Below are 20,911 nucleotides of genomic sequence, written 5' to 3' on the forward strand. Positions count from 1 at the left end.
ACGATTTTCACGAACAGGTTGGAGAGGGAATTATAAGAATTGTGCCAAAGGATTAGCACCTCGCCATTGCCAAATTGGTAAGACATGCATTGTGAATGAAGCTGTATCTGTATAAATGGGTTTTAACTTGCCACTTGGAAGGTTCCTGTCTGTTCTGCTTTTACTGATCATAAAACCAAGCCAGTTGCTGAATACAGCAAAAGCCCAATATACAGCTGGAAGTGCCTTTGCGTAAAGTGAATTATCAGCCAGCCAAAGTCATGTTAACCAATCTTATTTCTTTCCTATAATTGTAGTCTTGTTTTTTTCCTCTGATTCTGTTTGTACAACATATCTTACAAACACTTAGATTGCTTTTAAAACTTTGCCAAGAACACAATGATTACACTGCGGGACTAGTCTTGGTGATTTTTATCTCCACTTTTCTTTTGGAACGGAAACAAAGACAAAATGCCACAATAGCCAACATTTTGTTTCCCAATCTGCTGCCTCTTTAGTATTCAGGTCAGGCTCGAACTGAAAATGAAATACAAGCCAGTACTGTATGATTGCCTGTCTCGACCTATTCATAAAAAATCACAGAAAAAAAAGAACCCTCTGCTATTGTTTTCTTCTTTTCACAACAATCCGGTCTGCGTAGAGAACTTTATATACTCAAGGGGCTCATGCATCATTGATGTCTAGGTTTTCCTAAATAGCCCTTCGCTCTCACTTTTCACACACCTTGTTTACTCTTAGTTTTCTACTTCAGGTGATGTATTAGTTTTGAAAAGTAACAATCATTTTGACTTTACCCCCCTATTGACTAGATGGCAGGGAAGCATCTTGGATATTACAGATTGCATTGACTAGCACTCAAGGCTATTGCCTTAGCGCAATGATTACTCAACCTGACTAAGCAGCTGATATGTGTTTGTGCTTGGATTGATATTGATTACATCATCATGTACAAGCTGTGTGCGTGTTTCTTTCACCTCCCCTTCCTGTGGGTGGAAAAAAAAAGAAGCTTGAAGTTAGGTGCCAAGCTTATGACTATTATCTGCAACAATTTAGGAAGGTGTTTAAATTTAGGAAATCTCATCTTTCATGTTGCTGGCATACTAAACATGCACTCTTGGCATGGACACATCCTGCGTTGCTTACAACATGACTCCTCCAGATCCAGCCTCCATGAAGAATGAAGCAAGGTAAATCCTCTTGTGAGCATAATGAAATAAGCTGCGAGGAATTTCCGGTGCTCAATTACTTTTGGAAGAGACCCTTCATTTGAGGCTCTCCTTCTTCAAGTCCTCGGGGCGGCCTTTTTACAGTTGCTATTTGCAGAGATTTCCAACAAAAGGTCTGAGAAATTATTTGGATGTGTTGACAGTCCTATCAGGTTCTCCTTGAGGCCTTTTGTAGTAATTACTCAGCAGTGTAATGGAGGAGCTTGCCATTGTTTTGCTGCTTCTCACTGGGATACTTTATTAGCTGTCACACGGCATTTCTGTAAATTACCTCAATTTTAATGCATTATAAAATGTTAAAAAAAATCTCCTGAGGCCCAGCCTATTCATTTGTGTCCTTTGAAATGGATGTTTGTTTTTGGTTTGTATTTTTGACTCATTTGAGCTGCCAAACTAAGTCAGGACATACCAGAACATCTCGGCCTTTTCAGTGATGCTTCATGTGTTAGGCTGTGATGCAATTAACTGCTGTCTTGCTGTGACAAAAAGGACTCAACAGTGGACACAAATGAATAGGGCGGCATCTCAGGAGGGTCAGAGCACAAACACGTCACATTGCGATCAAAGCGAAGAGCCCATTGTGACAGAGTAATGAATGAAAAGTACTTATATGAAAAAAGTAAATGTGAGCCTTAATTAAAACCAACAAAGTGATCCATCACGGCTTACATTCAGGCTTTGATCAATTTAAAGATATGTCATTGGTATTACACAAAAATCAGCCGAATATTGGCTGTTTTTTTTTCAGTGTTTTTTCCTTTTTTTTCTGTATATCCGTTTTTACAATCTGTGTGTAAATATAAAATTGCAATTGAAAAAGAAATAAGTACCGTATTTTCCGCACTATAAGGAGCACCTAAAAGCCTTAATTTTTTTAAGAAGCTGATGGTGCACCTTATAATGAGGTGCGCCTTATACATAGCTCAATATTGAGATTGGGATTCGTAGACGGGGAATGAAGTGATAAAGTAAGCTTTACCTGTTTGTTTTGTGTGTTTACAGTTGAACAAGGTTGGTCATATTGGCATTATGTTATTTTGCTATTCAGAGTTTAGTTATTATTTGAGATATTATTGTTATTACTTTGAGTATGACTATATTGCGATTGAAAACATTTTAAAATGTCATTAATTGAGGGTGCGCTTATAATCCGGTGTGCCTTATACTGCGGAAAATACGGTACATATACAGTACTAGTCACAAGATTGGAAACATCCTCTAATATCATGAATATATTTTACCATAATATACACTTTCCTGTAGATTCATCAATATGTACTAATAAAAACAGAATACAGTATACTTTAGTTTAGATTCTGCAATTGAGGCTGGGTGTCGCAGTGGTTAGCACGTTCGCCTCACAGTTCAGGGACTCGAGTTCAAATTCACGTTGCTCAGAACTTCCTGTATGGAGTTTGCATGTTCTCCCCTAGCCCGCGTGGGCTCTCTACGGGCACTCCGGCTTCCTCCCACACTCCAAAAACATGCATGGCAAGTGTATTGGCCATACTAAATTATCCGTAGATGTGATTGGGTGCATGACTGGTTGTTGGTCTCTGTGTGCATTGCAATTGGCTGGCATCCAGTTCAGGGTGGCCCCCGCCTACTGCCGAAAGTCAACTTGGATAGGCACAAGCAAGCCTGCGACCCTTGTGAGAATAAGTGGCTCGAGAAAATAGATGGATAGATGACTAGATTCTTCAAAAAAGCTTTCCCTTTTGCCCATCTGAAAACTTTGCACATCTTGGTATTTTTTTTTTTAATTCATCTTTATGTTGCAGATGAGGCTTTCAGACCTGAAATTACTTTTATTGCACAACTATGCATTATCAGGAGTTAATAGCTTTAAGTTTGCAACTTTTTACTGTGTTCAAGACAATTTGAAGTTGTTGTGATCTGGATGATGCTTAATGACTCTCTTAACAGTTGTGTGTTTTCAAGACTTAATAGACTGAATTTTTATTTGAATTGGAAGCTGTTTCTAAAGATTTGAATGGTATTGTACATGTACAATCTGTTTCATTAAAGCAGTTCTTCTCAAATAGTGGGGCGGGTCCCCCTGGGGGGCCGCGAGGTGATGCCAGGGGGTGCGCGGATGAGCCCAGGAAAAAGGCTTTGTTTTTGTCATGTGGAATGTAATTGCAATGAAGTAATAATTTTCATCATTTTCTTTTAGTTTCAGGCACTTTTGTGCACTTGCTTCTTTTTTTCCGTTTTAGACTAAGCTATAAAAATAATTAACTTTTGTTGAAAGTTGATTTATATTAGTTTTCTGTTGTTAATGTTAAAAAGAATACATGTGTAGGTATACTTAAACAATTTTCATGAATAATAATCTTATTTATATTCAGCGCACCAACTGGGGGGGGGGGCATGAAAAGTTTTCTCTTTTCTGGGGGGGGGGGGGTGGCAAAATATAGTTGATAAACAATGCATTGAAGTACCAAAATATTTGTACTTTTGTACTTTCTACCACTTCTAAACAGAACTAAAGCTGTTATTCCATGGAGGAGCAAACGTTGACAAACGTATGCAAAGGTAGCGTCTCTTTTGATCTCGTCAGGGTGTATGCGAAGTCGCCGTTCAGAAAATGTCCCCAGAGGATGTCAGATGTTCTACTAAAACTGCAATTTTACATTTTGCATAAATCACTTGTCTCGCAAACATCCTCCTGAACTTTAAACTTGATTTATTTATTTATTTTATTCCTTGGGTCATCAAATGTCAGAGTTGTGATATTTTATGGTCATTCATTGAGTGTTGGTCACTGAGGATGCACAACGGATACATTTTGTGACGATCCATCACAAGAGGATAGCGCAAGATGCGTTCTGTGATTAACCGCTGGCTTCATTCATCACACAGATTCTGCACGGAGTGGATTCGACTGCCACTGGATGTATATTGTCCTGACAAATTGGCGACTCAAGAAGGAGATATACGATCGTGCTCCTCATACTCTTGTGATCCACATCAGAGCCACACAGCCTCTTTGCGCAGCATATGAGAAGTCTTAACATGAACCAAATATCGAGATAATCATTTCTTGCCTCCGTTGAACTACTCCAGGCTTTTTGTTCGCTGCATCAAATCGTAAACAGTGGCCAACTGACTGCAAATAAGGGAGGTGTTTATTCAGAGGGGAACCTTTGATTTGTTGTCACAATCCAACAGGCGTGGCGTATTACTAATATGTATCTTGTGAGAGTTCCCAACTGAACAAAAGGTGTTTTATGGAGGAATGCAGATAAAACAAGGACTCGTACAAAAACATTTCACTGTACTGGAATGATAATTGTCCGTAAAGAGGCCCTCTCTACAGTGTTTCATCTTCATGACTGTTTACGGCAGTCTGCAGTTATCTGAAACGGTTCTCACACAGGTGGTGGCGTTTTCTTTAGTGAGGGCATTCATATGGGTTCAGCAATTACTGTAACTCTTTAATGCAATGTACTTCGATGTACTCGTCTGAACAATAGCATCTGTGAATAGAGGTAATTAGTTACCAGCCATTTTTGGTCTCTATGTAAGAGGGATGTTTATTTGTCTTAAGTGAATGACACATTCACTGACTAATTAGGACGTGGTGTCTACTTTATGGACATGCATTCATCAGAACTTCTCTTGATGCTGTCATTCGGCTAAGATTGGTCACATTTGCAATGTAACAACTGGCGGTTTGACCAGTGATGTTGAGTCTTACGTGTCAATAACAATATTGTTAGTTGCGTTACCAAAGTTGTGTGCCAGTCTCCATCTGTATCTTCATCAAGCCAGCTACTCTTTGATATTTGAAGTGCTTCTGAATGTAGTATGCATCTGTAGGAACTGCGATGAAACCATATTTCAAATTACTGAGGAAGGAAGGAAGGGAGGGAGGGAGGAAGGAAGGAAGGAAGGAAGGAAGGAAGGAAGGAAGGAAGGAAGGAAGGAAGGAAGGAAGGAAGGAAGGAGGGAAAGAAGGAAGGAAGGAAGAATTCACTTTATGGACAGTGGTAAAAAGTCTATGTTGCAGAAAGGGTAAGGGAGGAAGGAAAACAAGTAAGGAGGTAGGAAAAGAAGTAAGGGAGGAGGGAAGGAAGGAAGTTAGTTCTCTTTCTCTCTGGAACATGGTGGAATTAAGGATTATAAGGATGGAAGGAAGGAAGGATCGAAGGAAGGATATGGCTTTCTGGATAGAGGTAACATCCAGCTAAGTGGAAGGAAGAAAGGGAGGGACGAAGGAAGGAAGGAAGGAAGGAAGGAAGGAAGGAAGTGAGGGAGGAATTAAGTAAGAAGGAAGGAAGCAAGTGAGGGAGTAATTAAGTAAGAAAGGAAGGAAGGAAGGAAGGAAGCAAGGAAGGAAGGAAATTTATTCCCTTTCTAGACAATGGTAAAAATATTGTAAGTGAGTGGTAAAATTAGTGTTTGAAGAAAGGAGGGAGTGAAACAATTAAGGAGGTAGTGAAATAAAGAATGACGGAAGGAAATAAGTTTGCTTCCTGGACTCTGATTAAAATCAAGCATTGGAAGGAAGAAAGAAAGTCTTTGTCTTCATTTTGACCAAACTGTACAACCTTTTGGGTCTGATTCCAGACCATTTGAAATATGAAGTGGTCCTCAAGGCAGGGATAGGTTAACGGCCACATTGGTTCCCAAAAAAAAGTGTGGTTTTACCTTTTGTTCCTGACATTATCCTGCTGGTCTGAACCCTAAACATCGCTGATGATTTAAAAAAAAAAAAAAAAAAAAGCCTTTTGTTCCTTTTTGGATTGAAGTGTCTGCCACCTTCTCAGGTCTGACACTATCCTCTGTGCACTCTCCACATCATACTGACACACTGCTGAGGCTTTTTTTTTTTTTGTCAATTTAAAATAAAATGCATTGTTATTGACCGTAAACACTTAAGTTGGAAAAAACAGCTCATGATTTATGCTTAGAGGAAGCTGGCACTCCTTCTGTCCCCTTGAAATTGATCATCTGAATAAGAAATCAGACTTTTGGCTGAGTTTTTATTTAAATTACGTTTGCAGTGGATCCTTTAAAAGCCAATAGCCCTGCAATTAAACTAACTTTCTGAAAAAAGAAAAACAATTAACCTGAACATGTCCAAACTTCTTTGTTTTCAGTCGTGTATATTTTTATTTTCTGGTCATGTCGAAGGAATTGCGAAGGACTATTTTAGTACCAATAAATCCCCATATGTCACAGCCAAATTACAGCAATCATTTTCAAGAACGTGAAACATGAAAATAGCGGGGTTGATTATCCAGCACCTCCTTTGGCTGAAATTGCAACGATGCTCATAATGACCTTGATAAGCTTTCAAACACACGCGAGCCTTTTATGATCACATTTTGAAAAAAACAAGCAAACAAATCGGGATTTATTTGCATCCTTTTTAGTTATTGACGGGCCTTGCTTCACATATCAAAACTCATCCCTGCTGTGTTATCGTGTGTGTAAATAAGACCCCGTTTATTATCGCTGACGTAAATGAGTCAGATAACAAGGGACTCAATGTCCTTGCTTTCCAAATGTGCCTCATTAGCTGCACATCTGACTGCCAACTTCCTTCGCATCATTCAGCTTTGCAACCACTGTTTTGAACTGTTTTAGTCTCACAACTTTTATCTTTAAAGACTCTGTCCTAAAATTAACGGCCTCGAAGATACAGCAGCAAATTTTGATTGGGAACGAATACTAGGGCAACTCAGCGAAGCATGGGACAATCCGCGTTTCAGGAGTCATTCACTTATATTGAACAGGGACATCTCACAGACGGTCAGACTTTTTCGTCTTGAGGCAGGCACAGCGGCTTGAATTGTCAGGAGTAAATTTGTTGTACCTAGTGGAGCAGATGGACTTTTGTTGGTGCATGGTGAAGCCAGGAAAAAGTTTGACACCTAACACAAATCATAAATGCAGAAGATACGAGTGATTTATTTATTTATTTATTTTTAAGATGAGAGCCATCATTCATCAAGCTGTCATGCCAAGCTGTAATCCAAGTTTCTTTTCGGATCTAGTTTCCAAGTCTATTTATCTGAGTTTTGTTTCTCAGCCTAGTTTTATGATTTCAATTTTCCAGTTTTAGTTTGGACATTTGTGTAGAAAGCCTTTTGACTTTTCCACTCCCATGACAAGCTTCTAGGTCAAAATTAGGGGTGTCACTATATGATAATGTTGTCGGATATCGTTCCGATACCAGTCCCTGCAAAAAGTATTACATTTTATTGGCCTACAGTGTTTCTTTGTTTCCATGAAGGTTATATTCCAAAAAATTCTCGCAACAAGTGAAATCTGTAGCATAGAGGTTTAAGTTTTTGTTTTTTTTTCATTTAGTATACATTTTTGTTTTTATATATTTCATTTACAGTGTTTTTTTTACATGTTTTTACATGTTTAAAATATATATATATTTTTTTAGCATAGGTTTTTATTTCTTTTGCGTTTTTTCCAATATTGTAGTGTTTGTTTGTTTTTTTTTTTGCTTTTAGTATTTATGGTATAGTTTTGTTTGTTACATTTTTTCCAGGCACAGCATGTTTTTAATACGTTTTGATTTATTGTAAATGTTTTTCATAATACTGTTTTTTTCTTCATTATGTTGTTGGCTTTATTGGCTGTTTTTTTTTTTTCATTCATTATGTTTCAAAGCAAAAATAACCCCGCAACAGAGTTTATAATTTTATTAAATTCAAACTTGGATTGAAAAAAAAAAAACTAATTCAAAAATCAAAATCATTCAATGAAACTGCGAGGCCACGAAAAGTAAACCAGGTTTAAGCGAAAAACATTGTTCTCCCAAGATCTTCCGATTTTTTTTATTCATGTTTTTATGTTACATTTGAGTAATTTTCAGGGTCCTACAATTTATTTTTGTATTTATCTAAGTGGAGTAACCCAAATGTTTGGAACAAATAGGTCATTTTTTCTCATACAGATAATTTCTGGCTATTGTTCTTTGTTTGAGTAATATCACTTGATCACATCTCTTTTAACATTTCGGATTAAAAAAGTAAATGACTAAAATAATAATATCCCAGATTCAATCAGTCAAAATTTCTTTCCTCCATAAGGTGTTGAGGCTCTAATTTCGAAATAGGGTGAGAGGTTTGGTCATCCGGGAGGGACTCAGAGTAGTATTGTATCAGATCAAGACTGATATTGGACAATAATGTAAACTGCAAAACTGGTATCATATCGGAAATGAAAAAGTTTGTGTTATGACACCCTGGTCCAAATTCTGCTTCTCACATTAAATATGTGCAATATTAGAGCACATTTTTTTCTTCAGTCATCTTCTTTTTTTTTTTGTCATTGTTGGAGGGGGGGGCAGTTTGGCATTTTCAGTCATTTCCAACATATTCATAACATAGTAGCAATAAACAGAAACCAAAAATGCTTGAGGACATTGGTTTTCACTGTATTAAATTTGAGCTTTCCTACGGCTTGTGCAGGCCGATAAATGGATTAAAATAAAGTAAATGTTGTGCTGCAGATCTCGGGTTGAGCTGGCAGCCGTTTTTGACTCACTAATAGCTTCCCAGCACGCAACAAGAGACACACAGAGACGACAAACACATTCTGAAAAGCTATGCGCCACACAGCAGTTTGGAATTGGGCTTAACAGATGGTTAGCTTCAAGCGACTTAATTGAAACACCGTCAACCATCTCTCAATATAGTACCTGCTCTCTCTCACTTTGCTGTACTTTGTGTTTCCTAGGTGGCTTTGACAGGGGCACCCCCGGGGCAGGACCCATGAGGAGTCATAGAAGATGCTCACAGCCTGGGCGCTTCTGCTCTTCTTAGCCATGTGGGTGACAAGCACCTCTGGTGGCCCGCTCTCCTTCAGAATAGGTAGGCCTGAACCTCCACCAATGAGTTCTAGATCGACTTTTTCAATTCACCTTTTTTGGTTTCATACACTTGCAACAGATGAGAGCTAGCGGTTAGCTTAGCTCTTGTTTTGTCTTCCTCAGGTTATTTAGCAATCTGGAGAAACTAACAATTATTGGGATTCTACCCTTACATTGGCCGAATGGGAGTAAAAAAAAAGTCATGGGTATTACAGATTGAATAAATACACACTCAAGGCATCTGCCTTTGTGCAATGCCTACTCAGCATGAATAAACAGCTGCTAAAGTATTTGTGCGCTGATTGATATTGTTTGGTCTCTGTATTGCTCCAAACTAACTCTGCCATTATTCACTTGTGGTCAGAAAATGGTCCTCTACTTGTAAAATGCAGCTTCCTTTTCCACTGTCATTTTGTACTGATTGGTTTACTAAATGTGAGAATAACTCCTTCTTTAAGTATGTGGTTGCAAAAGGCCAAGTTGGTTTAGAAAGATAATTGGCTCAATGTGCACTTTTTAATTTCCGAGTGTAATGTTGCCTGTTATGTTTTCAATTGATTCATGCATTTTACTGACATTATTTCTCCATGTAATTAGTGTGTGCTAAGTCTTTAGTATGTACGTGCTGTAATGTTACTTCCTGTTTGCATTGCTGGGCCAAATGCTGAACAACAGAAGAAGAGAATTGTGTTTAATTGAGACTTTTTTTTCACACCTGAGGAAGAATGCAACACATATCATATTACTTCATTTCTGAAATAATTCCCAGGACTGCTTTTAGTCACATGACCAAACTCTGGTCCGATTTTGTCAACCAATTTAATTTGGACCTCAATAGGAGTCTGGAAGAATACACATTGTTAGTCAGAAACTGTCCCGCACATTTGCTATTGATATTTTTCCATTGGAATTAAAAGGTACCGTTTGTTGTACATGGCCAGGGTTCCAAGCTGTGCCACCATTTTTTTGTTTTGTTTTGTGTGCGGTTACCGTCAGTATTCTTGCAATTTAGAAAAATGAGCAACCCTAACCGACGCAAACAGTGGTGGTCCTGTGCAGAAGAACAGAGGAAAAGATTCAAACGACACAATGTAACACAATGTGTAGCCAGCATTTTTAACAAACCAGTTCACACAAGTTCACATAAATTATTACTTAAAGACCATGTGAAGTGATTTTTTTTTTTTTGTAAATACGTGACACATATTTGTTAATAGGTGGTTTAAAATGTTTAATCGGGTTTACACTGTGGCTAAAGTAGTGTTTTTTTTTCCAAATTTACATTTGTGTGACATCCATTGGCTAAAATGTTGCAAGAATAATGTGGAAGAAAAAGACCCAAAATACTGCACAAAGTGTTAACGGTGAAGAAACTTTGCATGCATCAGTCGTTTTCACATTGGCATGAACACGACAGTGCCTCATTGTCACGGCATGGGAAATCGTGGGATACGTTTTAGCCACTGGAGGCTTTAATCCTTTATTCTTCACAGCTTGAATGTAGTATTATTATTATGTAAAGGCATAAGACATATGCTCAAGGAAAGCATCTTTCTACTCGCATTGTAGTTGTACTATTTGTTGACATTTGACTGGTGTTTGTTTCCAGCACCTTCATGCCCATGTGCATCATGAGCACGGCTTGATAGGTTTTCATGATTTTGAAGCCTCATTATATATCATTCGTTTTTTAATTTATTTATTTTAAATCATTCACACTTGGCAGGATTGCTAGCCTCTCTTCTATAATTTAAATCGAATATTTGCAAATTACCCCAAAAATGAAAGTGAGGTCACATTTAGGATGCATGAAAAATTCAAGTGACAATGCATTATTATGCAGCAGTAGTTTCTTGCATAACTGACCTTGTATGGTCACAGCAAAGAATAAAAGTAATAAGATCTTGTTTTATGTAGCATTCCCTTCAATTCAGCCATGTGCTAACCAGCGCAAAGCATTTTTAGATGAAAAGAAACAAAAGAACTAGAGTGCTTTGGCATTTGTGTCTGGTTTACTAGACTTTGAAAATTGCAGTTGTTTTGCTAGCCATATTTTATTCAACAACTCCAGAAGATATATCGTGTAATATTCATCTGTTACATTGCTGGCTCGTCTGCCGGAAAACTACTGATGATATGCATCTGTATCATAAAATAGAGGCACCCAACATTTTGCAAAAGATTCTGCATAACACAATATACGAATAAGGTTCTTCATGTTCAAATTAATTTGCTCTTAATTTGAAAAGAAAATGGTTTGTTCCTGTCATGGGTTTAAATTACATTTGATGATATCTGTAGAAATTCAATTAAAACCTCGCATGCCCCTTTAATTGCCTTCATGGACCCCGTTTGAGAACCCTTGGCCTAAAGGTGGCACAAACTAATCTGCTACAGTAATAGCTACCTCTTGATGTGCAAGGCGCAAAGCAGAAATTGTGCTAAAAGAAAAAAACTATCATCACTGGTCATTTTCGTCCCCCACATACCTGAAGCAGCAACTGAATTTGAATGTTCCCCACGACTTATTGTCTACTCCCATAGCAGAGTTGTTTTCAGGTTAGAGGGGAGTACATTAATAATGTAAAATCCTTCTTACCATCCCCATGTGGATATTAAAAGTCTGTTGGAACATTGACTCAACCCATACATTAAACATGCGACTGTTTCTTGACTGGGAGCTGTTCAAGTGCAGTTTCAATTGGAGTTAAAAAATAAAATAAAGTCTATCTTTTAAAGTTAATTCCTTTTTTTCTGAACAGGGTTGCTTCAGGCTCTAGTAAAATTTGGGATGCATATTTCCTCAAGAAATCTCATCCAGTAATGATGAAAACATTAAGGTTCAAGTAAGGAAAAGTTCACAATTATTGGGGCAACACGAATATTCAGTAGATCATTATCTCTTAGCTCACAGCTGAGAAGGGGGCCATTTCCCACCAGTGCTCCAGACCTTGATCAGACTTAAGTGTCACTATTGAACAATGTCAACACAACTTATTTTGTGATTTCTTTAGAGTTTTCTTGCCGCCAGTATCGTTTCAAGAGAACATGTTTTCCCTCATTTGCCATGACAACCTGAGCAGCAAAGCTTGTTAACATAGTTACATGTGCCACCAAAAACACAATTATATTAGTTTATCCTCGTTACAATTGTTCAAAATGTACCAGCCGATCTCACTCTGTGCTCTTTAAAGCTTCTGTCCGACTAAATGCGAAAAAAAAAAATAAAAGTGAGAAAAATCCCTTGTGGTTTATGTTTATCTGAGTTGCATTAGTAATGGCTAATTAGGCATCGGGGAAGTTTTTCCTTCTCTTCTCAGGTCCCACGCGGCTTGCGTCAAACGGTTGTGGTTGTATATGTGCGAAACCGGAATATGCCCAAAATGTAAAGACACAAATACATTCAGACAAAGAGCAGCTTAAAACGCTCGCGGATTTTGCTCCAGAAGACGGTATTTAACATGAGCGCCCCCTGAGTCCTGCCTGCCTGGCATAATGTCAGTCTGGCATGCATTAAATGCAGGAGGGCCAAAACCAGCATCCCACCCTAGCCACACATTCCCCAGCAGGACCTGCCAGCCTCAAGTTCAATACATCTCAGCTGCGCATTTGGCACGGAACATGTGAAATCGACGTTTGTTTCCAAAATTAAATGGATGAGCAGGCTAGTTGTAAATAGTGTCGGCTTTTGATTAACTGGCACTGTGTCACATTCACGGTCATGGACTGCTCTGGAAAAAGGCAATAAGGAAGTGAAGCATAAACCAATTAACATATTGTACATCCCACTTCATAAAACTAAATGAATTCCCAAGAGAAAGTCCACCACGTGCAGCTCAAATTACTTAGCTGCACTTCAAGCCGTTGAGAGGCGGTCACCTTCAACAAGCGATAAAGTGTCGCACTTCAGGTTAATGCATCTGAAATAAATATCCTAATAATATACCGCTCTTAATGTTATCTTTTGACACACGGGTTTTTAAATAGACGTTTCTTTTACATGGGCTTATTCGGTTTACTGCTAAGGTTGAAGTTTGAATGCATTTAGAAGCACATGCTTAAAGGCTAATAGTGCATGCGAGTTTGGAAAGCGATATTTGAAAATTAATAGCAGATGAAAAGCTTTTATATTTGTGTTTGATGCTGATGAGGCAGAGTGAGTTTGTGCCGTTTTTATGTCGTTTCACTATGTTGATGATTACTGAAGACAGATAATGGGGCGCCTCCTTCCATTTTTTTTTTCATAACCTGCTGGCATTGATGAATTTGTGGCCTAAGGATTTATCAAAAACAAAAGTTATGTCTGACAGGAAATCTTTCCATGCTAATTTCGAGAGTATAACTATGATTACAATACTGCATTATGGTGATTGGAATTCTGTCATCATATTATGTACTAAATCATCCTATATTTTCAGGCAAAATGAAATAATTTCATTAGATTCATAAAGTGATTCGTAATCAAAATATTACATCAGAAATATGACTCTGCATGCTAAAAAACAACACATCTTTTAATAATATTTTGTGAGTCATGAATGTGAATCTAAGAAAAATAATGAAAAATGAGTATATATATATATATATATATATATATATATTTTTTTTTTTTTTACTAGTCTATTACAATGTATCTCGAAGACAAGTTTATCCAACAAATCATAATAATACAAACATAAACTGCTGTTATTTTGTTTTAATAAACTACTGGCCAGACTGTATGTTGATTTTCAGTCTACACTTTGTTGAAGATCAATGTCGATTTGATTTCAATTGTATAATTTTTTTGTGAGGAACAAATATGACCTGGCTAAAATTACAAGCTGAGCATAACATAAACAGGAGACTCAAATGTACTCCAGTAAACTGTGCGCAAATATTTCAGATTTATAGACTGACGCAGTATCCTCCATCATTGTACATATCTATTACAATTTTTTTTATATTTAGAAATGTACAGGAAAAGTACAGGACTGCCATCCCAAACAATATCCATCTTCCATAGCTGCTTTTCCTCACTAGAGTCACTGCATTGCTGGTGCCTATTCCATCCGTTTTCAGGCATCAGGCAGGGGACACCTGGACTGGTTGTCAGCCAATCGCATGGCACACAGAGAGAAACAACCATTCACACTCACAATAACACCTAGGAGCAATTTGGATTGTCATGTCTGCTTCTGGGTCCAAATGCTGATCCACAAATGACATTTAATGCAATCATTGGACAGTACCCCTCTTCCCCTTAAAAAATAAAAACAAAACAAAACAAAAAAACACCATTGTAAAAACTATAGATAGGTCTCCAACAATAGTTCCGTTCTGTGCGTCTTACTGATGATAAATAAATGCATCCATTTCACTGTATAGAAGGATTGAGTTATGCAAAGGGGCACCCAGGGAATTTTTGAGAACCAACTATTTCCACCGCTGCTGACATTTGTTGCAAAAACATTTTTCATGATTAAGTCCTCAGGGAAACATCGAGGGCCAGGCTGTCTGTATTTGTTAGCTTCACTCGCCCATTTATTCACAATTTTTCTCCGCCTCAACATCTTGAGAGGCTTGTTGTCACACTAACAAAATGGGTCAGAGAACCTATCATATTCTCTGGCAGCATCACCCAGCTGTCTTACCGATCCAGAGAACTCAAGGGACAGATTAGAGATGTAAATCCTTCACTGTGTCCTGTTCTGTGATCTCATCCCACTTATGAAAGACCTCAGTGAAGCAGGGGCATCCTAATAAGGTACATATACAGATTATGGTTATTTTATGCTTTGTGATGCAAAGATGCTAGTGTTAAAGCTAAAGTCGCAGATTACGTCACAATGGATTCAGTGATTACGAAAACCCCGTAGGCATACGATGTACTACTGTACATTGTGGACCCATTTGCATGAGCTGCACTTTTTGAATAAAGTCTATACAATACAATTAGTACCTTTTATAAAATGTATTTTTCCACTTGTTGACTGAAAATGACATCATACATTTTATTGTTTTGGTTTTATTGCCTACTTTATTATTTGCTCGATTATGGAATGTAGTCTGCTAGGGGAAGTGAAGAGAATAAAAATTTCATCGTGTGTTATCACTATGCATGTGACAATAAAACTATTGAAATTATTGGTATTGAGGCAACACCTGGCCTTAATTCAAGATACTGTTCTCGTGATGGTAAAACTGATGCTAACATTGGCCTCACTTATTGAGCAATTTTACAATCAACAATAAGAAATGAGAATAGAAACCTTGCACTTAATTTTCCAAGAGTTCAGTACAGTCGAGACTCAAAAAGTCAAAATTTTGCAGATTTACCTGTTGTTGTAACGTTAGCCACATACTTAAAGGACGTTGTATTTTGAGTCATATGTTCTAGCAGTGTTTCATCTCTCTTGCTGACAACGTGAAAAAAAAACAAAAAACAAATCCGTACAAAAACAAATCCAGGGCATATAACTCATTCAGCCATTTCGGCTGTCTTTTTCCAAAATATTTTTGATGCGGATGTGAGAGGAACCCAGTGACCCTGAGCTGGACGTATAACTTTGAAAAATATCTTCGACTGGGCGCCTGTTGTTTAACCTCATCAAGAAAAAAAGCTCACCGTCGTACAAGGGCATACAAATTCAATGGGAGCGATGCTTCCACCGTGCCCAAGAACATCCACCGCAAGAGCTAAAATCTGAAGCAAGGTAAACAAAACCGCAGCTTTGTTTAGATATTATTTCTTAAGAAGCAGTTGCAAAGAACCCGGCAGCACCGAGTGCGCACTCGTCAGACAAAAGGCAGGCAAATCCCTTTTTTTTTTTTCTCTCCTTTGCTCCCCTTTTCTCCTCACTTTGGGAGCACATGTTCAAGGATTTTTGGTGGGCTGTATTCAATTTGCTCCATTTTCTGCACTCAGAACGCTGTGCCTGTGCTATGTTTGCACAAGTTCCCAAGGCTGACATCAGTGGAGCTTTCTGGGTGGTTGAAAGTTTGTCTTGTGATAGATGTACATATGAAGGTAAAGCCTGCTGAAGCTGGTGCAGAGATTCCCAATGGAAGAGCTTGCTAAGTTAATACAACCATCTCATGACTTAAATCAGCTAGCACAAAGAGATCCCTGAAAACACAATGTCCTGTACAGGGTTGACTCTGCATGCCAATTATCACAACCCGCGCACCCCTGTAGAAAGCCAGTGGGCCACTGCAGGTGGAATTTCCAATTCTTCTTTCCCCCTTGTTTTACTTTTCCCATTATTCCCCTGATACACCACTGCTTTATATTGACATCATGTGAGCAGACACTCATTAAAAAAATAAAAACATTCTCAGAGTAGGATTAGTTGAGATGCATGTTTTATGCAGTACGCAAACTCCATATGTGCCTGGAGGTACCAACGATGCAGCAAGGGTTATTGAAATTGAAATATGGAGGTGGTGGAGTCCAATACTGATATTACTGATACTGCTTTGCCAATACTCACAAGCCAGCAACAACGAGAGCAGCACAACAGGTGATACTCAAATGCGCCACATTAACACTTCTCTTGGCTTATCGAGACCGAGAACGGATAAATCGTTCAAGTCTTGCCACAAGCTCATTTCACCCTTATATAAATGTTTTTTTTTCTCCCCAGGCCTATAAGTAGCAACATTTTTTCAGATGCAGGGTTCAAAATATTTAAAAAAAAGTTGTGGTTTATGGTAGTCCTGTGTAGTACCTGAGATTTTGATACATTTCAGGATTTTGATAGATATCAAGTAAATACTGGTGCCAGTATCTTTAATACAGATACAGAATTTGTCCTATTAACTTTTGAAAATTGTTCTAATCTTGACACTTAGCTTGTTATAATTTGATTTGTTGTGGTCGTTCGGATTACCGTACTTTTAGTTTCCTTTGTGCTGGCCTTGTACTGCCGGTCAGAATAGGTAAGATGAAAAATTGGGCACTCTGCTGGCCATTTATTTGGTTATTTAATTATTTAACTTCAAGCTATTCTTATACCCTATTTAGTATACCATAGGTTACAATACCCAGCTAATACTGTAGTACACCTCTGAAGCGAATTGCCCGAAATTACCCCCAAATTTGTGAACTCATTCAATTCAGTCCCAAAGACATTTTTAAGGTATTTTAAGAGTACAGGCATTCCATTCCAAAAGAAAGGTTTTATTTTTTTAAATTAAAAGTTTTTTAAAAAATGTAGGTGTAGAGATGGATTTGAAGTGACGTGTGAGGTGGACGTGCTAACCACTGTGCCATCGAGCCGCCCGGGCTGCTTTATATTTAAAAAATAATTTAAAAAAAAGATTTCAAGCATTATTACAAAAAGGAAGCCTCCACTTTACTTGACTATGAGCACCATAGTGTATTCTGTCGAGAGAGAGACAATTTGCACCCAGAGGTGCCATCCATCCTGAGGGAGCGTTTATAATAAATCTCCGGTTTTAATAACGACGTGATGCAGCGTAGCAATGTAGCAAGGTAAAAGACCCTTAAGGGGAGACCAAATGTTTTTTTTCTTATTGGCTTCAATGACAGAGAGGAGAGATGTAATGCAATTATGCACGCTACTTGGCCGCTGAGGTTACCACATAAATTATTCAGGAAATCTGATAACGTCACAGTCAACAGCCATGTGTACCATTTCAAATAAACACCACACAAAGTGCACCTCGGTGAATAAACGTTTCCTCAAGTGGTTTGTTAAAAATGATTTGAAATTCATGTTTGCTCATTTGCCCACCAGTCCTTTGAGTGCCGTGTAATAAAACCACTGGAACTTTTCCCCGAACTTCATACTTGAAAACACCGCCACTTAAATTATTAATCAAAGTAATTACAATGAATATTTACAATGGACAAAGATGAGCCAAGTGCATTTAAAAGTGCATTCTTAGAGTACAGCGTTACTACTATTAATGTTGTCTCTCCAAGGTTGTGTAGAGGTATATTTTGTGTTTTGGTACTATTTATTCTAAACTCAGACAATTTTCCATTTCGGACCGTGATTTGCCATTATTTTGACAAACAATTGGAATTTGACATCCTGTGTATTCAGCGCAGCCAAGTAGTAAAGATTAAGTAATACAAGAGAAACATAAAGGCTGAAGTTTAAAGTAGTTGGTTTTTTTTAATTTGTTTTTGTGCAATAATAATCAATAACTAAATAAAAAAAGTAATCAATGATTATATTTTTCTAATCAAATTGAACTTAGGGACCTAAATTAAATTATTCAAATGCGGAAAATTTCAGTCTCAAATTATTAAATGTGTTTAGTCTCCTATGTGGTGCAAAACAATGTTTTGTGTATTTTTACTATTTATTCCAGACATGAAAATTCTCATGTGTGTTTCAGTGATTTTCAATATTGACAAACAAATGGAATTTACCTATCGGTGTATTCAGAACCTTATGGTAGTGATGAAAAATGTTCAGGAAAATTGGATAATGCCGTTCTTTAAAACAAGGAAACTCTGAAGCTTGAAGTGGTAAGATGGATATAATTTGATATAATTTCTAGTAGAGATGCAACAATTAATCGATGGCTAATAGATTACTTAATTAACCAGTAATCATTTTTGCTAGTTGCTAATTTTTAGTTTAATGCCCTAAAATTGGTCAAATGCGCAGAATTTCAGATTTACTTGCTATGGTCATATTCGTGTCTGGTTATCATATTTGTCACGGCGGCTCATTAGAACAGTGGTTAGCATGTCCGCCTCACAGTTCAACCAAAAATGTTGTTGCGCTGTCAATTTAGAAAAAAAAAAAAAAATCATAATTGCATTTAAAAACCAACAGATTTTTTTTCATAAGATAACCATTGTATTATTCATATAATCGTTAGTTGCAACCCTCCCATCCAGTCAAAACATTTTCACACATTTAGTTCACCAACGCAAAACGCTTACAACGAAAAGTATAGTTTGAGGGCATGCTGGGTCTTCGCCGTGTTGACATTCGAGTCGATGGGTGGAATGCTGCCAGCTGTGTTTAGAAAACTCCTCATCCATTGTGACATTATTCCTTGATGGCACAGTTCCATGCAATCATATGCAATAGTGTTAGCGCAAAACTTGATGTGGTTTTCTCCTCAAGAGAGTAAAGTCTGCCCTATTAAAGGCTATGCAAGTTATGAAAGTAGAAAACTTCAATGCACTGCTGTGCATCTTTAAGCCGGCAGTGTATTCCACCATTGCTTTTTGCACAAATCTATCATTGCAAACTTTTTTTTCTTTTTTGTGCTCATCTATCTTACACCTGAAAGTGGACCGGCTTATAATTACAGGATAAATGCTTTGAACGTCAAGCTTTAGCTTCAAGGTACAACGCCAGCCCGCAATATATGAACTAGCCGATAATTACTTGCCAACTTCCAATTTGCAGGGACTGCAAGTAAAGATTTGTTTGTGTTATAGCTCCACCACAATGGTTATTAATCCATGCAACTGTTTTCTATAGTGCTTGTCCTCATTAGTCTTTTGTGAGTGGTTGAATCCAATTCCAGTTGATTTGTTGGGTCCAAGCAAGGGCAGTCGCAAGTCGGGCCCCCGATTTCCATTAGCCTCAATTGTCTCATAAAAAGTAATGATTTTCTTTTGGCTTTAAGTAATTAATATTAGTTTAGCTATTATGACTGCTTCAGGGGTCCCCCTCAAATAAAATGGACTATTCCACCTTACTTTGTAAGTACAGACGGTATACAGGGTTTTTACTTTTTTTTTTTTTTCACTGCCTGTTTACAACAACACCATGCCTTTAAGACAGGCTGAAGATGGCTTCAAAATAAGAGCAGCATATTCTCAACATAAGCCAACACACTTGGGGTGTTAGAATACTGCACCAACACAACAGTAACATGCCTGCTGGTGATTACTAGTTGAGAGTGCTCCCTGGTGGTGAGTAAAATGGCAGCTCAAACTAAAAATCAATACTTTGATATACTCGACATCTGTCTCTGAAAGGAATTTTCCAAACTTTTGATTGGTACTGGATTTCTGCAGTTTAAATGGTAAACTATGTGAAATTGACATTTCTTCTCATCTGTGGGGCTGGTGTGCTATCCACAGAGCAAAATATAAGTGTAAACCATTCTGTTATCGAATCTGTTTGTTTTCATTTATTTACTGTATTTACTGTGTTGGATGGCTGAAAAAACATAGAAACCATCAGGCACCATTCCACATAATTCTGCCTGCCTTTCCTGGAAGCTACTCGGGCTTTAATTCCAAACATTTATCCCTGCACGCCTTTTTCCATCAAGGAAGAAAGTGGGACGTTTCCTCATTTATTTTTATTCAGTGCACATTTGCACCTTCCAACGTTGAATCTTCCAAGACAAGGACATCAATTTTCTCCTGGCCTCCTCAAGCTGTTGTGCTGGGGAGCCTCCCTTTCCTCATCCATTACGCCCCACGTGCTGTGGACAGCAGTGCTTTTAAGGGGAATTAGAGGGGAAGATTTGATTAGTGGTTATTCATGCCAAGGAAACACTTTTTATAATCATGTTGCCGTTCTTCACCTCTTCAACGTGTTGCACATCTGCGCTGCTGTTGTGTTTGTTGTGTTTCATGAAATTAAATCAAAAGAAAAAAGATTACAGTGATGGAGGAGGTCAGACTCTTTGAAGATTTTCAAACTTTGTGGGAAAATATGTCTTCGGTAACAAGAGCAATTATCCACTCTCATTTGCCAAAGTGTGGTTTGTCATAGTGAAGAATATCTTTAAAGATTTATTTTAATTTGAAAAAAATCAATTTTATTATGAATTTTAATTCATAATAGCATGTTCAGCACAATGTTACAGGTTTTATCTTGGTACATTGTAACTTATTGTTGATTACTTC

The 20,911-nt window shown here is 37.7% G+C and overlaps 1 protein-coding gene across 2 annotated transcripts in view; it reads left to right on the forward strand.

Annotated features, from left to right (window-relative positions):
• Positions 1-20,911, forward strand: part of grik4 (glutamate receptor, ionotropic, kainate 4) — a 296,763-nt gene that overhangs the window by 111,872 nt on the left and 163,980 nt on the right. For both annotated transcript variants that reach the window (XM_088427398.1, XM_088427399.1), the window contains one exon: positions 8,937-9,070. In XM_088427398.1, the coding sequence (XP_088283524.1) occupies positions 8,989-9,070 (82 nt within the window). In that variant the 5' untranslated portion in view covers positions 8,937-8,988. The remainder of the gene's footprint in view (positions 1-8,936; positions 9,071-20,911) is intronic.

This window comes from Hippichthys cyanospilos, chromosome 11 (genome assembly GCF_059441005.1).
Source record: "Hippichthys cyanospilos isolate Australia breed blue-spotted pipefish chromosome 11, RoL_Hcya_1.0, whole genome shotgun sequence".
NCBI lineage: Eukaryota > Metazoa > Chordata > Actinopteri > Syngnathiformes > Syngnathidae > Hippichthys > Hippichthys cyanospilos.